The following is a 22336-nucleotide window of genomic DNA, read 5'->3' on the forward strand; positions in this document are numbered from 1 at the left end:
AAAAAGATGAGAAGTAATATTTTTAAGGGAACAAAGGCAAGAAAATAAATGTCGCTGATGGAAAAACTGTTCATTGTATAATTGCTGTAGCTCAGTTAAATACAAAACTAAATTCCTGGTTAATTAACCAAGCTAAACAGATGTAATAGGGAAAAAAAAACCAACTTGGAAGACCCAACATAAAAAGGTCAGAAGTTAATGGCATAAACCTGCATAAACTTGCAATTGTTTCTTCTTTCTCCTCGTACTCAAAGGCCTTGATGGCTTACAAGCAAACTGTTACCTTCCCCAGCTTGCCTTCAAATGTTCTGAGTAAAGTATGTCCTGGGGTTTTGTATTTTTTTTGTCCACAGCCTTTTCTATCAGTTATACCAGGACCAAACCTAAAATCCCTATACCCTTTCTATGGGGTATTATACCTATACAGTGGCTTGTCTGAACTGTATTAAAGACAGAGAAAGAGGGGGAAGATATCTGTCATTTTTTTTAAAGTTTATCAGTAAGGGGGTGGAGGCAAGGCAGTGGAGTAACAGCACACACTTGATAGCACTCTCCCTCTAAACCCAGCCAAAGACCTCTAAACAAATTCTGGAGCTGCAGAACCCACAGAATAACATAGTGAAGCAAATCTCCAATCCAAGACAGCTTGAAAGGTTGCTGGGAAGTGTCTATCCTACCAGGTTGGGAGGAGAGTGCAGTTCAGTGTGGGCCATGCTGGCACAAATGGGACCTGAGCAGGTCTTGTGGGAAAGAATCTTGGGCACCTGTGGCTGTTTCCAGACTTCACCACCCCAAAATGCTGAGGACAAATTGGAAAGTAAGTGGAAAAAGGCTGTGGGACTTGTGTGAGAGAGTATAGTGGTAAGGTCCCAGCCCCAGGGTGGCTGGGGGTGGAGGAGTCCACAGAGGAGGAGCCTGCAGGGGTAGGAGTAGCAGCAGCACAGCAACTATTTCTGGAACTCTAGGCCCATAGATTGTGGGGGGATCTAGTGGCTGACAGCATATCCCCACCTTGACAAAGAGCTCAAAAGTCAAGTAAATAGGTAGGAAAATGAGCAAAAACAGGAAAATGAATCAGACTATAGAATCTTACTTTGGTGACAAGGAAGATCAAAATATACAAACAGAAGAAGATAACAAAGTCAAAGTTCCTAAATCCAAAGCCTCCAAGAAAAATGTGAATTTGCCTCAGGCCATGGAAGAACTCAAAAAGGACTTTGAAAATCAAGTAAGAGAAGTAGAGCAAAAATTGGGAGGAGAAATGAGAGTGCTGCAAGAAAATCATGAAAAATAAGTCAACTGCTTGCTAAAGGGGACCCAAAAAATGCTGAAGAAAATACCACTTTAAAAAATAGACCAATTCAAATGACAAAAGAGATTCAAAAAGCCAATGAGAAGAATGCCATAAAAAATAGAATTGACCAGATGGAAAAGGAAAAGGGAAAAGCTCACTGAAGAAAATAATTCCTTAAAGATTAGAATGCAGCAGATGGAAGCTAATGACTTTATGAAAAATCAAGAAATTATAAAACAAAGCTAAAGGAATGAAAAAATAGAACACAACGTGAAATATCTCTTTGGAAAAACAACTAACCTGGAAAATTGATCTGGAGAGACAGTTTTAAAATGATTGGACTATCTGAAAGCCATGATCAAAAAAAGAGCCTAGACATCATCTTTCAAGAAATTATGAAGGAAAACTGCCCTGATATTCTAGAACCAGAGGGTAAAATAGATATTGAAAGAATCTACCAATCACTTCCTAAAAGAGATCCCAAAAGGAAAACTCCTAGGAATATTGTAGTCAAATTCCAGAGTTCCCAGGTCAAGGAAAAAATATTGCAAGCAGCTAGAAAGAAACAGTTCGAGTATTGTGGAAATAAAATCAGGATAACACAAGATCTAGCAGCTTCTGCATTAAGGAATTGCATGGCTTGGAATATGACATTCCAGAAGTCAAAGGATCTAGGATTAAAAAATCAAGAATCACCTACCCAGCAAAACTGAGTATAAAACTTCAGGGTGAAAAATGGTCATTCAATGAAATAGAGGATTTTCAACCATTATTGTTGAAACAACTAGAGTTGAATAGAAAATGTGACTTTCAAACATAAGAATCAAGGGAAGAATGAAAAGGTAAACAGGAAAAAAAATCATAAGGGACTTACTAAAGTTCAACTAAAGTTTCCTACATGAAAAGATCATATTTGTAACTCTTAAGACTTTTCTCAGTATTAGGATAATTGGAAGGATATATACATATAGACAGAGGGCACAGGGTAAGTTGAATAGGTAGGGATGATATCTAAAAATTAAAATTAAGGGGTGAGAGAAATATATTGAGAGGAGAAAGGGAGAAACAAAATGGGGCAAATTATCTCACATAAAAGAGGCAAGAAAAAGCTTTTTCAATTGAGGGGAGAAGGGGGGTGGTGAGAGGGAAAGAATGAACTTTACTCTCATCCCTTATTTAAGGCAGGAATAACATGCACACTCAATTTGGCATGAAAATCTTTTACACTACAGGAAAGTAGGGTGGAAGGGCAAAAGTGGAGGGTGGGGGGATGATAGAAGGGAAGGCAGATGGGAGGAGGGGGTAATTAGAAGCAAATACTTTTGAGGAGAGATAGGGTCAAAAGAGAGAATAGAATAAATGCAGGGTAGTATAGGATGGAGGGAAATATAGTTAGTCTTTTACAATATGACTGTTATGGAAGTCTTTTGCATAACTACACATGTATAACCTATATTGAATTGCTTGCCTTCTCAGTGGGGATGGGTGGGGAGGAAGGAAAGCAGAGTAGTTGGAACTCGAAGTTTTAAAAATGAATGTTAAAAATTGTTTTTATGTGCGAGTAATAAGACATACAGGCAATGGGGTATAGAAATCTATCTTGCCCTACAAGAAAATAGAGGGGAAGGAGATAAGAGAAGGGAGGGGTATGATAGGAGGGAGGGCAGATTGGGGGAAGTGGTAATCAGAATGAATGTTGTCTTGGGGTGGGTGGAAGGCAGAGATAGGGAGAAAATTTAGAACTTAAAATCTTGTGGAAGTGTCTGTTGAAAACTATAACTAACTAAGTAAGTTTACCAATAATGTAATACCTCCCACTGATGTGGATACAAACAGTGCCCTAGAGGTTAATATTAAGGTTTACTTTCCCAGGCCCCATGAGGGAGTTTGAGACTCATTCTGTAGCCCATCTTGTAACTTGAGGATGTCATAAAGCCCCTTTCCCTTTATCTTTTTTTATGGAAGGGAGAAAACAAGGCAATTGGGGTTAGGTGACTTGCCTAAGGTCACACAGTTAATAAATATGTTAAGCGTCTGAGGTCAAATTTGAACTTAGGTCCTCCAAGGCAGGTGCTCTACTAACTGTGCCACCTACTTGTCCCTATCATCTTACCTTGAAATACCATACAACATGTACCAAAAGAATGGCTTTTGTCCCCCTTATCTTGTATTTCCTATCCTGACAATTTTTCCTTATCTTCTAAGCAACCATCTTTCTCATCTTGTTTACTCTTATCCTTTCCCTAATCTTCAAGCCTCATAAGAAACCCTAAAATTACATCAGTATCCTGAACATCTCTGCCTAAGAATAACTCCCCCAAATATCAGGGTCTCATTTAGCTTTCTTGCTTTTTTGATAATTTTTCACATAAAATAAAAAGTATCCATCAGCTAAAAGAGGTCTAAGTGAATTCTTTCACACTTGAACCCTCTCTCCCAATTCTGACCTCAACACCACTTCATAGTCTTAAAATTTTGATGGGCAAGTGTCCATAAGGTCTTTCCAATTTTACCACAAGGAATGGGTACAATTATTTTTAAAAATACAACATACTGCTGTTTGTAGTGTTTGGGTAAGCACACGAGAAGCCAATCATTTCTCTTGGCCAGAGAGTGACATTCCTGTCAGTCACTGTTAACTGACTCCCTTCAGTTTGTAAACGAACTGTCTCATCAAAAGAAATCATTCCCTAAACCTAGCCCTCCAGTACTACCAGTTACCCTAGGAAGGTGAGGGGAGAGGACTAACTCACAGCACCACAGCCAAACCTGCTCAAGTGCTAGAGCCTCGCAGCAAGGGTAAATTTAATAACTTTCTAAGTATAGTTCCAAATTGCCTTCCAGAATGACTGTACCAGTTCACAATGTGTTTTCCCACAAGCCTTTCAGCACTTGTCATTTTCCTTTTTTGTCAACATTGCCAATTTGAGCGGTATGAGGTACAACTTCAGAGTTTTGTAATTTGCTTTTCTGAATTTGTTATTTGGTATTTAATTATTTTTTTTAGTTAAAAGGGAGGGTTCAATGAGTAGGGACATAAACTGAGAAATTACTGTGGTATTAAAAACAAGAGACAAAAAATCATACTTCTTTAAAAAGAACAAAGAAATAGAATTATAGGGTTAGATAAGGTCATCTCTAAGTTCCCTTCTTGATGTAACATTCTATGCTTCTTTGATTCTAAATAAGTAAATAGAAGGAGACAGAGGTGGGAGAGATGTGGAAGAAATTTCAAAATATGTAAACTGACAAATATAGGGTGAAGGAAAGTGAAACATCAAAGATAATGTTAAAGTTGCAAGTCTGGGTGGCAATGCTGTCAAGTGAATTCGAGAAATCTAGAAAAACAATGTGTTTGGAAAGATAAATTCTGATTTTGACATGTTGAATTTGTGATGTCTATACAGCATTAAGTTTGTAAAGTTCAATAGCCAATTGGTGATATAGGACAAAAATTTAGGATAGTTATAAAGAGCTGGATATATAGATCTGTGAATTATTTGTATAGAGAGGATGAGAATTCATAAAGTCACCAAATGAGAATATACAAAGAGGAATGCCCAGGATAGGCTTTGAAAAATAATTGCACAGAGGTGGTAGGTTATGGAGAATGAAAATAAATGGTCAAACATGTGGAGAAAGGACACAGAAAGTATCCAGAAGAGGATGGTCAACTTGTCCAATGCTCATCCAAAAAATAAAGATTGACAAAAGACCTTGTGGTTTGAATTAACAGACCACTGGCAACTTTAAAGAGAATAGTTTTAACTGAGTGAGAAGGATAATAAAGAGGTTGATAACCTATGAGGTTGGAATGATGGTGGTACCCTCATGGGAAATAGGGGTGGATTGGTGTAGGAAAACTCACTGATTAATGAAAAGTGTATGGTGGGGGATTGAGGGTGGGGAATTGAGGGCAATTTACGTCAGCCACAACCTAGAGGTACAAAATCTATCTCAGTGAAACCTGAGCCAGAAACGATCTATAGCAAAGGTTGGGGATATGGAGGAGATGGAGTGGAAGGTAAGAGAGGTTTGTATACTTGCTGCAAGTGCCTGGTTTAGGCCGGTTTATAATTACCTTGAAGGATCTATACCAGGAAACCATTGGAGACAGTAACAGTGAGAGCAGCAGGAACATGACTTATTTTTCCCATAACTTCCCTTCTAATTCTTAATCACCCTTTCAGAAAATAAATGAATGACTGAATGAGTAAATAAATAAATGGATGAAATGGATGAAAACTTGTCCGCACTCATTGCTTCTACTTCCTAACCTCTCCTCAACCCTTTGCAAAGTGGCTCAACTTTGCAAACTCACTCAACTAAAATTACTCTCTCCAAAATTACTAATGATCTTTCAATTGCCAAATCTGATAGGTTTTTCTCAGTCCTTATCCTTGTCAACCAATCTGATTCATTTTACACTGCTGACCACCCTCTCTTCCTGGTTATTTACTCTCTCCTTTTTGTGTTTTTGTGATACCTTTCTCTTTGTACTCCTACCTGAATAATTGCTGCCTGTCACTTTTTTTTTGCTGATTCATCATTCCCAAGGTTGTGTACTAAGTTTTCTTTTCTTTCTCTATATCCTCTTAGAGACTCCATCAGTTTATAAGTTTAAGTGTCACCTTTTAAAATAGGTTTGCAACGTCTTTTATATATGTTATTTCATTCTGTCGTCACAATAACCCTATGAGGTTGGTGCACCTATGCAGAAGATTCACAGCCTCTTCTTAATTGAATTTCAGTCACATATCATTAATTGACTATCAAAATGTCAAACTGGATGTCCTATAAACATCTCAAACTCAACATGTCCAAATCTTTCCCCCTAAATTCTCCCCTCTTCTAAACTTCTCTACATCTCTTGAAGGCATTTTCATTCCAGTCTCCCAAGTTCTTATAATCTTGGCATTATCCTTAGTTCCCCATTCTCCCTTATGCCACATGTCTAGTTGCCCAATCTTACCATTTCTACATTTGAACCATCTCTCAAATCCAATCCTTTTTCTCTACTCACAGAACTACCACCTTATTTCATGTCCTTATAACCTCTTGCCTAGGTCATTATAATAGCCTCCCAACTGGTCTCCCTGTCTCAAGTGTCTCTCTACTTCAATCCATTTTTCACACAGCTACCAAAGTGATTTTCCTTACGCACTGATTTAATCATACCACTCTCCTACTTAATAAGCTTCACTAGTTCTTTATTGCCTGTAGGGTAAAATTAAAAAAAATCTTATGCTTGGCTTTTAAAACCCTTTGCAATTTGGCCCTAACTTGCATTTGCACTTTCATCATACAAAACTTCCTCCTCAAACTTTATAATTCAGCTAAACTAGCCTTTTCTCTATTCCTCACACATGACACCACATGTCCTATCTCCCTCTGCCTTTGTACTGGCTTTCTGCCATACTTGGAATATGCTCTTTCATCACCTCTACCTAACAGAATTCATCTCTTCCTTTAAGAGGCTCTTAAGTACCATCTGCTACATGAAGCATTCCCTGATTTTCCCTACTGCTAGTGTCCTCACTCCTAAACTACTTTGTGTTATTTGTATGAAGTAATGGACAGAGAGTCAGCCATCAAACTAAGAAGACGGGTTCAGTCTTGCCTGACGCATCCTGGTTGTGTCACACTGGATAAATCACTCTAGTGTGCATTGGTAGAGAGAGTTTCCTCACCCTGGATTTCCTTCTTCTAATAAAGTTATAGATCTAATCCCTATCCGTCTTTATTTTTATTTGGTATGTATTTGTATGCATGCTTGTTATTTCCTTACAATATAAGCTCCTCAAACCTAGGGATTATTTCATTCTTTGTAACATTTTAAACTCTAGCAGTGTCTGGCATATAGTTAAGATCTTAATAAACACTTTTGGCAGCATTTTTGATTGATTGATTGATTCACACAATATGACTTGTTGATCATACACTTCTTAGGGTCAAATTAGAGCTTGCTTGGATTCATTTCACAGCCCTGTAGGGGACCCTGGCTTCCACTCTGAAAACCATTGATCTAGTTAACTGAGTAATACTTAGTGCTAATGTCCATTATCCTGAAATAATAAGAATAATGAGAGAATCTTTCTTGGATATGGAAACTACTCATTAGGAACTTTCCCAATATCCCCAAGGAGGTGATCTGTTGTTTGAGACCTCATACAACTGGGACTTCTTTTAATAAGTTTGGCGATACAGAGGTGTCACCCAACCTCACTTGAACCATTCTTACCAAAAGTGATTTGTTGTTAGTTTGTAGTCTGGCAATGATATTTTCCGTTGCTTTGATTTTTCTGTCAAAATCCAGTTGGACTTGCTGAAGTTCAGCCTGTTAGAAGATAAAGAGACTGCTAAAGAAAAAGGTAAACATATAAATAGACTAAGGGCAAAGGTAATCCTTACTCCAAAGAATTCTGCTCTTTTCCCATGGAAAGGTGAGTTCAACTATCCAACCTCAATCTAATTTCTGGGAAATAACCTAGGTCACACAGCTGAGTAAGTTGCCTACCTATAAATTGAATGTGGAAAGTATTTGTTGAGACCCAACAACCAGGAGCCATTGAACAAATTCAGAAGGGTTCAGAGATAAATGTATCAGATAGAGTGAAATTTCCTTTTTTTATTTCCCAATTGGGGCTCATGACTCAAAGGCATCTCAAAACTTTTTTCTGGCATTTCTGAAAAGGAGATTCTTATCCAATCTTATCTCATGCTTAGGGGTTAACCCTAAGGTTGAGAGGGTTGAATTATTTGAAAGGGGGTACATATTTTTAAAATTCACCACTTTTTTTTTAACTGTGCCTACCACTGTTTCTTTCAAATAATAGACGTAATAAATGCTCTTAAAAACTGAAATAAACTTAATTTCATTGGGCTATGAGGATGAAAAAAATAATCCTCAATACTTTTAATAACTGATGTCCATACTGAGAGCTATAGGTCATTATGTGCTAATGAAATTAGACTCTATATGCCAGTGAAGTATAATATTTAGCAAGTCAAGTAGGAAAGTCTCAGAGTGGAATGCTTTATCATTCCCAAAGGCATTGGAGCTTTAGGAGAAAACCAATAACTTCAGTGATTGGCCAAAAGAAAATGACAGTTTCCTCACATTCACACTTTAGGCCTGAAGGAAAGATGCTGTATGAACAAGGCTAACTTCATATATATACAGAGGAGATTGAGAAAGAGATGGAGGGAAAACAACTTATGTTCCCCAAAATATTTTCTATTTCTCACCTAGGTCTACTACGTTACTTCTTTCTTCTCTCTCATCACTCACAAATAATTTCATTTTCCTTTTATTCAATTTTATTATGCCATTTCTTCTGGAATATTTTGGTTAACTAAAACCTGTTTTCTCTTAATATTAACTTCATCTGGCTAAAAAAACAGACAAACCTGACTCATGGCATGATAGTATTAAGAGATTTTTATTCTGAGAAAGGAAAGCAAAAGAGATGAAGAAGACAAAATAAATCTTTAAAATTTCCCAAAACAGATTTTATTTGTGGAAGAATTTCCCTTTATACCAAGCTTTTGACTATCTTTGTGATATGTAAATCTTTCCCTCTCAAGTAGCCCATTGTGATTTCTTTAAAATGTAGCCTTATATTTCTTATAAATGTAGCATTTTACAAATTCAGTGTTTAAATCTATAACTTAGTCTGTTTACTAATTTGTTTTCACTTAATTTATTCATCCTTAATTGAAGGAAGCATGAGATAATGAATCTGCTTGACTAGGTCTATGTGACTTTAAGAGGCCATATGCTTAAAAAAATTATTTCTCTGGTGCAATTTTCTCTATAAACACGTCAGAAACTCAAATTTTAGCTTAAGGTTACTTTTCTACATCCTGACACTGTGTTTAAACATAATAAAAGGTAGGTTTTTACCTCTATGATTTTTGTGTGGTGGTAGATTTATTTGGTAGCAGTAAAAACTCAAAAAGGAGATATTTCTCCCACTACACTTAGCATCCCTATCATTAGAGATTTGGTACCAAGGACAAGGACCATTAAAATGAACATTTTCCTCACTACTCTTAGATTTTGATTGGAAAAGGAAATGGTTTGCTTTTCCCTTTGAAATATATAATTATTCCATGGGACTCCTGAACTACACTGAAAGAAAGGAGTCCTATTACTTACCTTCGAGTAACCTCAGCTATGTGCAAACAGGAAATATTAATTTCCCTAAGACTTTTGTTCTATGTTCCATGAAGGAAGGAAGCAAGAATTTATTAAATGCCTCCTCTGTGCTAAGCACTGTGCTAGGTATAGGGGCCCAAGGGGGACAGGTTCAAGTAAATAAGTATATGAAGAATAAATATAAAGAAGAATAGGAATTGGACCTGTAACTTCATTAGTACAGGAAACTTGTGGGTAAGGAATGAGCAGGTATGTCAGAAATCATATTATATTAGGATTGGAGGCCACAAGGTAAAGAGCAGAGCTGTGAAAAGGACCCACATGTACAAAAATATTTATAATATTTATAATAGCATTTATAATATAATATTTATAATAGTGGTAGCAAAGAATTGGAAATTGAGGGGATGCCCATCAGTTGGGGAATGACTGAACAAGTTGCAGTATGTGAATGCAATGGAATACTATGATGCTATAAGAAATGATGAGCAAGTGGACTTCCTTCAGGAAAACCTAGGAAGACTTATGTGAACTGATGCTGAGTGAAGTGAGCAGAACCAGGAGAACATTGCATACAGTAACAACCACATTGCACAATGACTGACTTTGAAAGACTTGGATCTTCTCAGCAATGCAAGGATCTAAGACAACTCCAAAAGACTCGTGATGGAAAATGCTATTCACATCCAAAGAGAGAACTCTGGAGTTTGAATGGAGATGGAAGCATACTATTTGATCTCCTTTTCTTTTGTATTTTTGTTTTTTCTTTCTCATATTTCCTCCCATTAATTCTAATTTCTCTTTACATCATGGCTAACATGCAAATATGTTTTATATCAATGTATAAGTAGAGCATAATAATATAATAATAATTTGTAATTATTATAATATATTATATCAATCAATATATTATATTAATATAATAATATATATTATATCTAATCTGATTATATAATAATCAGATTGCATGCCAGGGAGGGAGGAGTAAAGAGAAGGGGAGAAAGTTTGAAACTCAAAATCTTTCAGAAGTGAATGCTGAAGACTAAAAATAAATAATTTTTTTTAAAAAAAGAGTAAAGCTGTAACTAGAGCAAGGTGATCATCCTATTCCTATTCCTACATACATACAGGTTTCTGCCACCAAAGGGCAGGGAAGCCAGACTAGCTGAAGTAGCAAGGAAGTCTGAGAGAGAGATATGAGGCACCATGTCCCAAGGAAGTCACCCTTTGCCAATTAACATTGTCTCCCTCGAGATTCAGATGGAGATAACCCAGGATTCTGAAACCAGGAGTCTTGGAAATATCAATACCCTTCAGACCACCAGTCCTTATAGTCACTGTCCTTGGAATTACGGTTTGGAAACTACTCCTGCACGTGCTGCAACTACAGTAACTGAAGCTCCAAAAGAGAAAATAATTGTCACTAAATCCTTGGCATTGTTAAATGACTTATTACCAAAATGAATATGATTTTATCAGTGGAAGTGACATTAAAGATGACATACCATCTGGTGCACTCTAAGGACCGTAAGACCTTTACAAATGACTTGCAGTTAAAACCTGTATGCATTGTCTCCGACATTAGAATACGAGCTCTTTCTGAGTAGGGATTGTCTTGTTTTTTTAGCTGTAGAATAGAATTTTGCTTAGTACAATGCAATGTACATAGGAAGCATTTAACAAATGTTTTTTCATTCGATCTAGGTTGAAAGTCAATTGCACCTTCCTATTAAAATAAAGTATCACCAAAAGACTGATATTTATGGGCAAAACCAATTCAGGTACTACAATCAATTCCAAAGATCATTTCTCATTCTTTAGTTAGGGACACACTAAAACGTGATTGCTTGTATAAAAAGTCAGGTTCCATAACAGATGAGGCAAAATAGAAACAAACTGATTTTCATTTTTTCCTGACTCCTTTCTCTTTTATTTGAGGAAAGATTTTTGTATAATCTTTCTGAATAGTCACAATGGACTTGATTCTGCCTTAGAGTATCTAAATTTTCTTGGGGAAATGAACAGATTTAACATCAGTATAATCAGGAATTCAATTATTTTTAGGGAGAGAGAAGGGGGAAAAAGAGAAGGATAAATTATTTTCTTTAATTGTCCTGCTCATACATAGCATTTAATGAAAGTAATAATAAGAAAATGCTGAGGAAAAACAACTCCATGTTCTAAAATAGTTATAGAATTTTAGAGTTAGGAAATACCTTAAGGATCTCCTAATCTAATCCCTTCATCTCACAGATGAGAAAAGAGAAGCTCAGAAAAATCCCCAGTTACACAAGTAGCTAGTAGAAGAGGTAAGAACGGGATTTCCTGAATCTTTCCACCATATCAAGCTCTTTCGATTATACCAGTGCTTTCCACTATACCATATATTGTTGTTGTTACATTCATAGTTTTTGTTTTTCAGTTTTTCAGTCATGCCTGATTCTTTGTGACCCCATTTGGGATTTCCTTGACAAAGATACTGGATTGGTTTGCCATATCCTTCTCCAGCTCATTTTACAGATGAGGAAACTGAGGCAAACAGGGTTAAGTGGCTTGCCCTGCGTTACACATCCAGTAAATGTCTGAAACCAGATTTGAACTCAGGAAGATGAGTATTCCTGACTCTAGGCCTAGCACTCTATGTACTTTGTCACCTAACTGTCCATATTGATCTCACTGTGTAGTACTAAAAACAATTTAGATGGTTGCCATGGGAATTTTAATTTTTTCTTTTGCTTTTATTATTTGAGTCTGCCTGAAACTTTTTGCTTATCTACCTTCTGTTAATATTAAATTCATTTCACTAAAATCTCTCCCATGGGATGTGAAATTTTACTTAAGTGCCTTAAAATAATCCTTATATTAGAAGCCACAGGAAGAATCCCAACTATCCCTCACTCCTTGGCAACATGTAAATCTCCCCCCTCAATCAACTTATTTGTGAACCCTCTGAATATAGCTTTATCTGTATCCCAACTTAATGTATCTACAAAGTCTGTTTCATAAGGTTTGTTTATGTATGAGATCATAATTGTTTGACTAAGTTTTTTTAGCCTTTATGACATTGACGGAAGCATGATTATGAACCTGTCTTTCCTTTAACTTTTAAAAACGAAGAGGAACGTACAAGATTGCAATATGTGAAAGAATTATTTCTGTCACTCTGACATAATTTTGCCTATAAGAGGACTTATTCAAATCCAAATTTTTGTTTGGATTTATTTTTGTGTCTGGAATTTTAATCTATGCTTAATCATCGTAATAAAACGTAGGTTTTTCTTACCTGTATAATTTCTGTGTTTTGTACATACTGTCATCAGCAGTTACCTACCTAACACATGAACTAACTAACTAACTAACTCAGAAAGGAGAAATTTCTTCTATAATATGGTACAGAGGAGATTCAAACCTGTGTTTCAATCCTAGTTTCCACACTTACTAGTTTTATGACCTTGGGGTAAGTAATATAATTCCTCTGAGCCTTAATTTCCTCATTAATAAAATGGAGATAATAATACTTCTAATATCCATACCTCAGAGTTATTAGTTATGAGAAAAATACTTTGAAAACTTTAAAGTGCTATAAAAATGTGATCTATGATCCTATATATGACCTATATGTAGTACATGCTCTCTGAATTATTTGTTAACACATACATCTACATTTTATAGAAAACATATAAAAACAAATAACGGACTGTTAGATACAAATCCTAGAGGAAAGATATATCTTCTGGTTTAGTGATCTATTTAAACAGCTGCCATTTGGAGTCTGAATGAATGATGAGAGAAATGGGATGGAAGAGGGCTCCTGGTAATAGGTAAAGAAACTGAGTTCTTTTTCAAAATAGCTGAAGATGGAGGAAATGATAAATACCCAGCTGATTAAAACCAAATATAATATAAATATCAAATAAATCAAGTAAGAACACATTTGAAAGTAAATTAAGTGTGGAGAGCCTCATATGCCCCACCCTTGATCTTCTCTATGTATATAAAATGACCCCACTCCAAGGGCCCTGAGCAGCTCACCTGCTTTTCCCTCCTGATTGCCTCTAGGGAGAGAATAGGGTGACCCCTGTGTTCTCCCTGGGTACATTCTTCACAGATGCATTGCTGTTCCAAACAGCAAAACCAAATCAGCTGGCCCTGGTGGTCTGAGCACTTGAGTGGGTCTGTAATCCTTACTGCCTCGGTCAGCTGGTGACTGTAGAGCTCGCTGTCCTCCTGATGGAGCCGAACATGATCCTCACAATAATTCACCATACAGGTCAAGCAGGACTTCACTGCCCTTACTTTCCCCTCAAGGCAGAAGTCACAAGTGATCTCTTTCTCCCCACTACTAAGAGCCCCCTGCTCTGGAATTCTTTCTTCTCTTTCAGAGCCAGGCACTGTCTCCTCCAGCCTTTCTCCAGGCTCATTTTCCGAGCTGTGTGGATTCTCATTTTTCTCTTTCTCTTCGTGGCTTTTTGTCTCAAGATCAGAATTGCACAGTGCTGGTATCTGAGGAGTGGACTGAACTACTGGAGGTATTGTGTCTAATTTAGCCATTTGAGAGGATCTCAACACTGAAATCTTCCTCTACGCCTATCAGTGAAGGAACTGAAACAACAAATTAAGGAACTGAGCCACGCCTACGAGGTTGTAGCTGCTACTGGGCCTTTAACTATTTCCTCTCCTCTAGAAAACTGGTTTAGTAATTCCATCGTTCTTAGCCAGGACAACGTGTTGCCTGGGTTAGGTTACTTCGCATATAGGTCAAAGCCAACTCAGAACCACTCTTTTTCAGTCTCAAGTCTCTCCTGTGTTCCTCCCTGAAACCCTGCCAGATTGCCTGTAGGTCTGAGCTCAAAGGACTTTTAGAGTAACCTTTTCTTCTTTTTTTTCCTGATGCTCTGCCAAAGATAGTGTGTTTTCTAGTAGTTAAAATCATCCTGGTCAGGACTCAAGGATCCTCAGTACTTATCTAAGTTCCCACTCTTCCACCAAGTATTTCTGTTGTCTTGTATTAAACAAAGGGAGATTGATGAAACTTGTTCCCATCATTTCTGTCTTTCTATCTACATATATGTATATATACATATGTATTTATATACATAATATGTGTATAAAATTTTCACACATATTTGTATATATGTGAATGTATGTATGTATGTATGTCCAAGGATATTCCATATGGGTATCCTATATATATCCCAGAATATACAGAGTCTAAATCCTGGAGCTTCAAGAAAACTGAGAGGTCTTCAAACACAACCCTTTGCCAAATAAAGATAAAGAATAAATTAGGAAGCAGGCATGCTGTACTTCACTGCATACTCGTTGCCACTGCATAGTCATTGCACCCTGTTTTTCAGTCCAAAAATTGGTTTATAACCTTTCATTGCATGATCATTGCAGGGTATAATTCTGTTCATCATGCTGCTTACAAGGTAAACAGAACAGCCATGTGTTCACCAGTAGCATATAGATATGCATTTATCTCTTGCATATTGCAAGCCGAGAGTCTAGAATTCTCAGGGCACTAGCATTGTCAGTATATTTCCGAAAGCCAACTTGCATGGTTTGTTTATAGTGCTATAGTACTAACAGTAATGTCACTGAACCCAAAGAAGAGCAGGAGGTACAAAGGGAGCAGGCAGGCAGGCCAGTGAAACTGCCATGAGTAAGTCATCTGGTATGACTTGCATTTTCCGTGCTAGCTAAATCATACAGTCAACGTCTGCCAAGAATACATTAATGCACCAAGCATTTCCTTCTGATTGTAGGTAAATATAAAACTATTGTTCGGGCTTCAGCTGAAAGTGATTGTGCTTGCTGAGCAGCACGGAAACAGAGCTGCCAAAAGATAGCTTTCAGTGAGTTAAGAGATGGTGTGAGTCTCGTGGAAACTAAAAGACAAGTAACACTGGCACAGTTTTTTTGAAGCTTCACATAATGGTCGCATGCCACTTTTTGCTAAAAATTTGTAATAAAATCTGAGACAATTATGTGGTGAAATACAGTATTGGTAAGTTTTCTCTAGGACTATGTATTGCTCACAAGCTACCAATTTGGTGTATTTTCTTCAATATCTATTGTCAGTTAATATCATCAGACCAGTTAAGGGGCTGTTTCAATACTATAGGTATAGATGAAAACACAATTACTTATGTATATATCTAGGTGATGATATTAAAGATAGTCTATGTGAAAAGTGTCTTGCACGTAACATGTACTACATGTTTGAATATACTTATTTCTTTACTTTGCAATTGTTTTCATTTGACTACGTTTATGTACGATTTTGATGCTACAGCATGTCTTTTGGTTGTTTTGCATATATACTATTGCTTATAATGAAATTGTATTTAGAATACCCATCTATTAGATAGACCTATCTAAATGGCATTCAGAATACAGATAATTGTATTGTTGCAACTAACAAGCTTCACTGTTACTTAACTATGTTTGTTACTTTGAGTGATTTCTGTATACTATCAATATGTACATGTAATGTCCTGATATGTGATTAGATATATGGAGGAAATTATTAATTACTGAACTGCAGAAAAAAAATTATTATTTCATTATTTGAATCTAGCCTTACATGGCAAGAAAACAGAATTGTGTCGTCTAGAGACCAGACTAGTTTAATGCTTACCTTGAAACTCCAGATCATACCCACCCCAGAAAACTTCAGGGGACCTAAATACTGATGCACAAAATTTCCAGTTTCCTGAGAAATATATTTTAAACATATATGCCTTATTTCGGAAGCTCAGTGCATACCAATTAATCAGATGACTATTTCCTTGCTCCTTTGTTTGAAACCTATATAACTTACAGAGGTACAGGCAAGCCACCTCTTCCCTTTGCTGGACGACTTAATAAGCCTTTTCCTAAATTTCTTTAATTTCTGGCTTTGTGTTCAGCCAACAACATGCTTTCACTACAATATCCTCCCTGGTAATGCTCTGCATATAATGCTAATATACATTTATTTTATTTCATATGGTATTAGAGGTTGGTTACTAGAAATGCCAGGAAATTACTTATTGTTTGAAAGTATTGATTCAAAGATATTTGTGTTTATATTGCATAATTACAGGTTTTGGATTTACTCTAGCTGATCTTTGCAAAGAATTACAAAGAATTTCAGTCTAGGGAAGGAATATAATCCAAGCCCTGAAGTCCATTGGTATAGGACTCTTTAGTGGAGATCAATACCTGAAGCCTACATAAGGGCTGGGATGGAATTGGCAAGAGTGATAGAGAACAGAGATCTGTTTTCTTTGGTCTCTTTAGGTTCTTCTGCTTTCTAACTCTGAAAAAGAATACCTGTGATTACAAACTCTTTTCAGGTTGATGAAAGAACAAAAAGACTCTGGAAAAATCTGACATATAAAAGTTTAGTCATGCCTCTATTCCCAGTTTACACACTAGAAACTTCATAAGATTTCCCTTTGGGTAAACTATGGGAATCTCTTGGTGGAGCTGAGTTACATCACTCCCTGTGAAAAGTTCCTTCCATCTGTATTGTAAGATATATTTTCTCACATATATACTTTCTCTAATTTCTGTTTTGTGATTGACTTGGATAATTGGATTTCTGTTATTTGAAATGTGTGTGTTCATTGTGGAGCTGGTGTTTGATGGGAAAGGAGTCAAAGCTTAGAAGTCCTTCTTTATCCATTACTGATTAGCAATCAAGGATTTACCTAGAACCTTGAAGTTACACCCCTTAGAATAATAATAATTTAAGGGAGCATATTATAGCTTTGTATATCCTTCTGAGGAGATAAGAGGGGCCAGCTCTGACCCTTAACTTTCTGCTTCCTTTCCTGGCAGGAACCAAACTCCCTTGGAGAAGAGATAGAGGAGATGCTAGGGATATATCTAGTCATCTCTCACTGTGAGCCACCTATGACACCCCCATGCTACATGTGAAGGACAGACTCATTACCAAAAAAAAAAAAATGGCAAAACAAAAACCAACCCTTCCTTTTAACAAGGTCATGGTCTAATGGCAAAGTCAACATGTGCAAACAAGATATGTACAGGATAAATTGGAGATAATTTTAAAGGAAACGTACTAGCTTTAAGGAGGATCAAGAAAGCAGGGTTTTACAGAAATTAGGGTTAATGGAAAGTGAGATTTCAGTTGGGACCTGAAGGAAACCAGGGAAATCAGGAGGCAGAGGTGAGGAGGGAGAATTCTAGGTATAGGAAGCAACAAATTAAAATACCTAGAGTTGAGAGATGGTATGTCATGTGTGAGAAATAGTAGGAAGGTCAGTGACATTGGATTGCAAAGTACATTAAGAGGGAAAAAAAGGAAGGAAGAAAGGAAGGAAGGAAGAAAATAAAGATTTATCAAGTGTATTCTGTGTGCCAGGCATTATGCTAAGTGCTTTACAAAATACTATCTCATTTGATCTTTACCACAGTCCTGAAAGAGAAGTGATAGTATTATCCCTATTTTACAATAGAGCAAACTGAGGTAAACACAGATTAAGTAACTTGGTTGGGAATAAATCCCAAAATCTGAAAGAATTTTATTATGTCAGTTCAGCAGAGGAGAAAACCAGAAAAAGATGTGGTGTCCTCCTGAATCTCTGTTGAATTTCACATTGAGTTCAGACAAGGGAACCAGTACATGAACTACTGCACATAAGGAATTTGTTTGCAATGTATATCAGCAGGCAAGTATAAACATTCAATAAAATTGAGGCAAAGCCAAAACATAAGCTATAGGGGAAACTAAAACACAAATATTTCCTTGAGGTGGTCTCTGGTTTCCTTTCAGCATCTCTGAGATCAGTCTGATATCTGTGATAAGCTTTGGTTTAGACAATTTCTAGACACATAAAGCTAGGTTCAAATAATGTTAATAAATAAAAAATAAGAAAGTATCTTCCACACATCACACAGCTGGTAAGTGAATTAGATCAGTTTGGAGAAGAGGACGAAAAGATTGGAAGGGTATAAAGGACTTCAAAAGTCTCAGGGAGGATTTTATATTTGATCCTAAAGGGAACAAGGAGACACTAAAGTTTATTGAATGAATAGTGAGATCTGTACGTGGAAGACGAATTTTGCAGGTGAATGAAGGATAGACTTAAGTAAGGAGAGATTTGAGGTAGGCAGACCAACCATGAAGCTAATTGCAATAGTCTATGCATGAGGCACTGAGGGCCTACATCAGGGTAGTGAAAGTGTGAGAAGACAGAAGGAGGTATATACTAGAGATATTATGAAGGTAGAAATGATTTTTTGTTGCTGTTCAGTCATTTTCAGTTATGTGCGACTCTTTGTGACCCCATTTTGGATTTTCTTAACAAAAATATTGAAGTGGTTTGTCATTTATTTCTCCAGCTAATTTTATAGATGAGGAAATTGAAGCAAACGGGATTTTTTTTTGGTTTTTTTTTGATTGAATTATTTTATTTGCTTTCAGTGTTCAACAATCACTTCCATATATCTTAGATTTTTTTTCTACTCCTTTTCCCTCACTCCCCTCTCCTTCCCCACTCCCTCCGTTAAATGGTGTACAATCTTATATAGGTTCTACACATACATTCCTATTAAATACATGTTGCATAGAAGAATTAAAATGAATGGGAGAAACCATAAAAACAGAACAAAACACAATACAAAAGAAAATGGTATGTTTCTGTCTGTGACCCAGTTTCATAGTTCTTTCTCTGGCCATGGAAAGTGTTTTGCCTCAAGAGTCCATTGGGAATTTTTTAGGTCCTTGCATTGCTATGAAAGACTAAGTCTACCAGAAAAATTCCTCACACATTGTAGCTGTTACTGTGTACAAAGTTCTCCTGGTTCTGCTCCTTTCACTCAGCATCAATTCATATAAATCTTTCCAGGCTTCTCTGAAGTCTTCCTGCTTAGCATTTCTCATAGCACAATAGTATTCCATTACATTCATATACCACCACTTGTTCAGTCATTCCCCAGTTGATGGGCATCCCCTTGATTTTCAGTTTTTGGCCACCACAAGGAGAGCTGCTATAAATATTTTTGTACATGTGGGACCCTTTCCCATTTCTATGATCTCTTTGGGATAGAGTCCCAGAAGCAATATTGCTGGGCCAAAGGGTGTGCAGACTTTTGTAGCACTTTGGACATAGTTCCAAATTGCTCTCCAGAATGGTTGGATCAGGCAAACAGGGTTTTGACATGCCCAGGATCACACAGCTAATAAGTATCTGAAGCCAAATTTGAATTCAGGAAGATGAGTCTTCTTGACTCCAGGTCCAGTATTGTATCCACTGTGCCACTATTGGACATGATGGTGAGAGAGAGTGAGTCAAAGATGATACCTAGGTTACAAGACTGAGGGAGTGGAAAGATGGTGATGCATTATACAACAACAGGAAAGGTAGAAGGTTGGAAAGGATTTAGAGAGAAAGATGATGGATTTGGTTTTAGATATGTTGAGTTTAAGACACCTAGAAATCATCCAATCCGAAATTTTAATAGGCAATTGGAGATATAAGACTAGAGGTTAGCAGAGAGATTGGGACTGGAAAAGGAGATCTGAGAATCATCAGAGTACAAATGATAATTAAATGTATGGGAGCTCATGAAATCACAAAGTGAAATAGTATAGAGGGAGAAGAGAAAAGGACTCAGGACAGAGCCTTGGGAAGTCCCTAATATTAGCAAGTGTTACCTGGATAAAGATCCAGCAAAAGAGACTGAGGAGCTATCTGGTAAGTAAGAGGAGAACCAGGAGAGAGTAGTGTCCTGAAAACTTAGAGAGAATATAATATCAAGGAAAAGTTGGTAATTGATGGCATCAAAGGCTTCAAGGTGGTTAAGAAGGAAGAGGATTAAGAAAAGGCCATTGGATTTGGCAATTAGTAGATCACTGGTAACTTTGGAGAGAGCAGTTTGAGTTGAATGATAAAGTCTGGGCAGGCTGAAGGGAATTAAGAAGAGAATGAGAAAAAAAGGAAGTGGTGGGACTGATGGGATGCTTAGGTGCATGTGCTTGGACCCCAGTTCTAAAATCATATTTTTCTGTAAAAATCACATTTCTCCCTAGCATCAAAACACTATCCCAGGCAGTCCAAGATGACAGCCTGCCCTAGCAACAATCATTATCTCCTTTCCTGCTATAGCAGTGAAGGAATATTTCATATCCCTTGAATAAAGTAAGTTCACTCTGTCCTTTGGTGACCTCTCAAGGAACATAACATGCGCGAGTTGGCCTTGCCTTAATGTTTTGGGAACTAGCCACTCCTGGAACACATAGATAATACTTGGAGGATCTGGCTAGTCCTCCCAGTATATGATTAATTAACTTATATCTTGAGGCCCCCGTATGATATGTCCTTGACGAACAAACACCTGCATTCCCATGGCCATGTGCCTGACCAGCTTGGAACAGTGTGTGGAGCCGTTGGCAAAAAGCCTTCTTTGTCTAGGTCCCTATAAACTCCCCTCGCTTAGTGCAAGTCCTCGGAATCTCACCCATGGGGAGGACACTCTGCCTGGGACCTCTTTGCTCCCAATTCAGACCCTGAACGCTGTATCCTGGGATTACCCAGCTGATGAAATTCAGGTGTTGGTGCTCCTCGAATTGGTGATGTTTTTCTATTTCCTCTTATATCTATATTAATATTGCTATAATTATATTAGTATTAGGCTATATTAATTATTTCTGCTGTAGCTCCAAACTGTTCATGCATTTGCCTTTTCTGTAAATCAATAAAATATCCAGCTTCTTCTTCTCAAATGTGTCTTATTGTAGGTGCGAATCTGAACCATAAATTTCCTTAATCATACATAATTGGACGAATCTGAACCCCTTTTGAAATCACAATACAAGCAGCCAGCTGTGTACTGGCTTAATGGGCTGTGTACTGTGTCATAACATTTACTACTCACTGACCAATCATATGTATCCTAGATTGAAACATATGCATACTCCCTTACATTTTTCTTGCCTAACAAGACATTGACGAGAGCAGCAGTCAGTACTGACCATTAATTGACTTAGTGACATTTCAGGCCTAAAACCACATCTCCATGTAAACCCCCCTTCCCCCCCCCCCTGCCCCCTCCCCTCCATCTTGGACTATTTCCTGATGAACTCTGGGTAAAATATCTGCACAGTAGATACTAAAAGTGCATGTCCTTTTAAGAACTAACTACTTAACCACTCCCTAATCCCACCCTGAATCACCTAGTTAGCATATTTGGCACATGTTTTGCTATAGAATATCATGTATAAACCTTACCTCTAAACTACAATGCTTTAAGATTGTAGGTTCCCTAAAAACTCTTGTTTGCTGAAAAGCAAATCTTTACCTTGACTTCAATCAAGCTTTACCTTGACTTCAACAATGTTTGAGTTCGAGAATGGATTCCATGCGACCTACCCCTGTACTCTGGTCTTTGGGAGATTTCAGAAGTTCATCCATCCTATCCCCCTTTCCAGCCCTGATCAGGATCCATTGTAAGTGACCTTCTCAAGGAGTGTAGCTGGGAAAAGAGAACAGAAATAGGATAATAGCAAGTGGGAATGGACAAATCAATGAAACAAAACAATCATTTCCATTTTACAACAAAAGGGAGTTACCTAGTCATAGCAGGGGAGTGATATCTTGTAAAAAAATATATATATAATATTGAGCATTTTATTTCCTGTACCAGAACTGGTTATGTTGCTGGTTTGCCAAGCCTGGGGGAAGAAGGAGGTGACTATTTGGTATCTCTATTGGTATCTCTATTTGGTATCCATTTGGACTCCTGAAGTCCCTGGTTATCAATTCAGACTCTCATCCAATTCCTGGTCTGATTAAGAAATTCCTCCACCTCAATCAGGTGTTGATAAGTAATCCTAGAGAGTTTTCCCACCATAGATTAGAAGTTGG

The 22336-nt window shown here is 37.2% G+C and overlaps 1 protein-coding gene across 1 annotated transcript in view; it reads right to left on the reverse strand.

Annotated features, from left to right (window-relative positions):
• The window catches only part of TRIM16 (tripartite motif containing 16), a 32684-nt gene extending 18469 nt beyond the window's left edge, over window positions 1–14215 (reverse strand). The window contains exons 1-2 of the mRNA XM_072640934.1: window positions 13488–14215; window positions 7536–7631 (exon numbers count right to left, since the gene is read on the reverse strand). Of these exons, the coding sequence (XP_072497035.1) occupies window positions 7536–7631; window positions 13488–14006 (615 nt within the window). The 5' untranslated portion in view covers window positions 14007–14215. The remainder of the gene's footprint in view (window positions 1–7535; window positions 7632–13487) is intronic.
• Between the last annotated feature and the right edge of the window lie 8121 nt (window positions 14216–22336).

This window comes from Notamacropus eugenii, chromosome 2, assembly GCF_028372415.1.
Source record: "Notamacropus eugenii isolate mMacEug1 chromosome 2, mMacEug1.pri_v2, whole genome shotgun sequence".
Classification (NCBI taxonomy): domain Eukaryota; kingdom Metazoa; phylum Chordata; class Mammalia; order Diprotodontia; family Macropodidae; genus Notamacropus; species Notamacropus eugenii.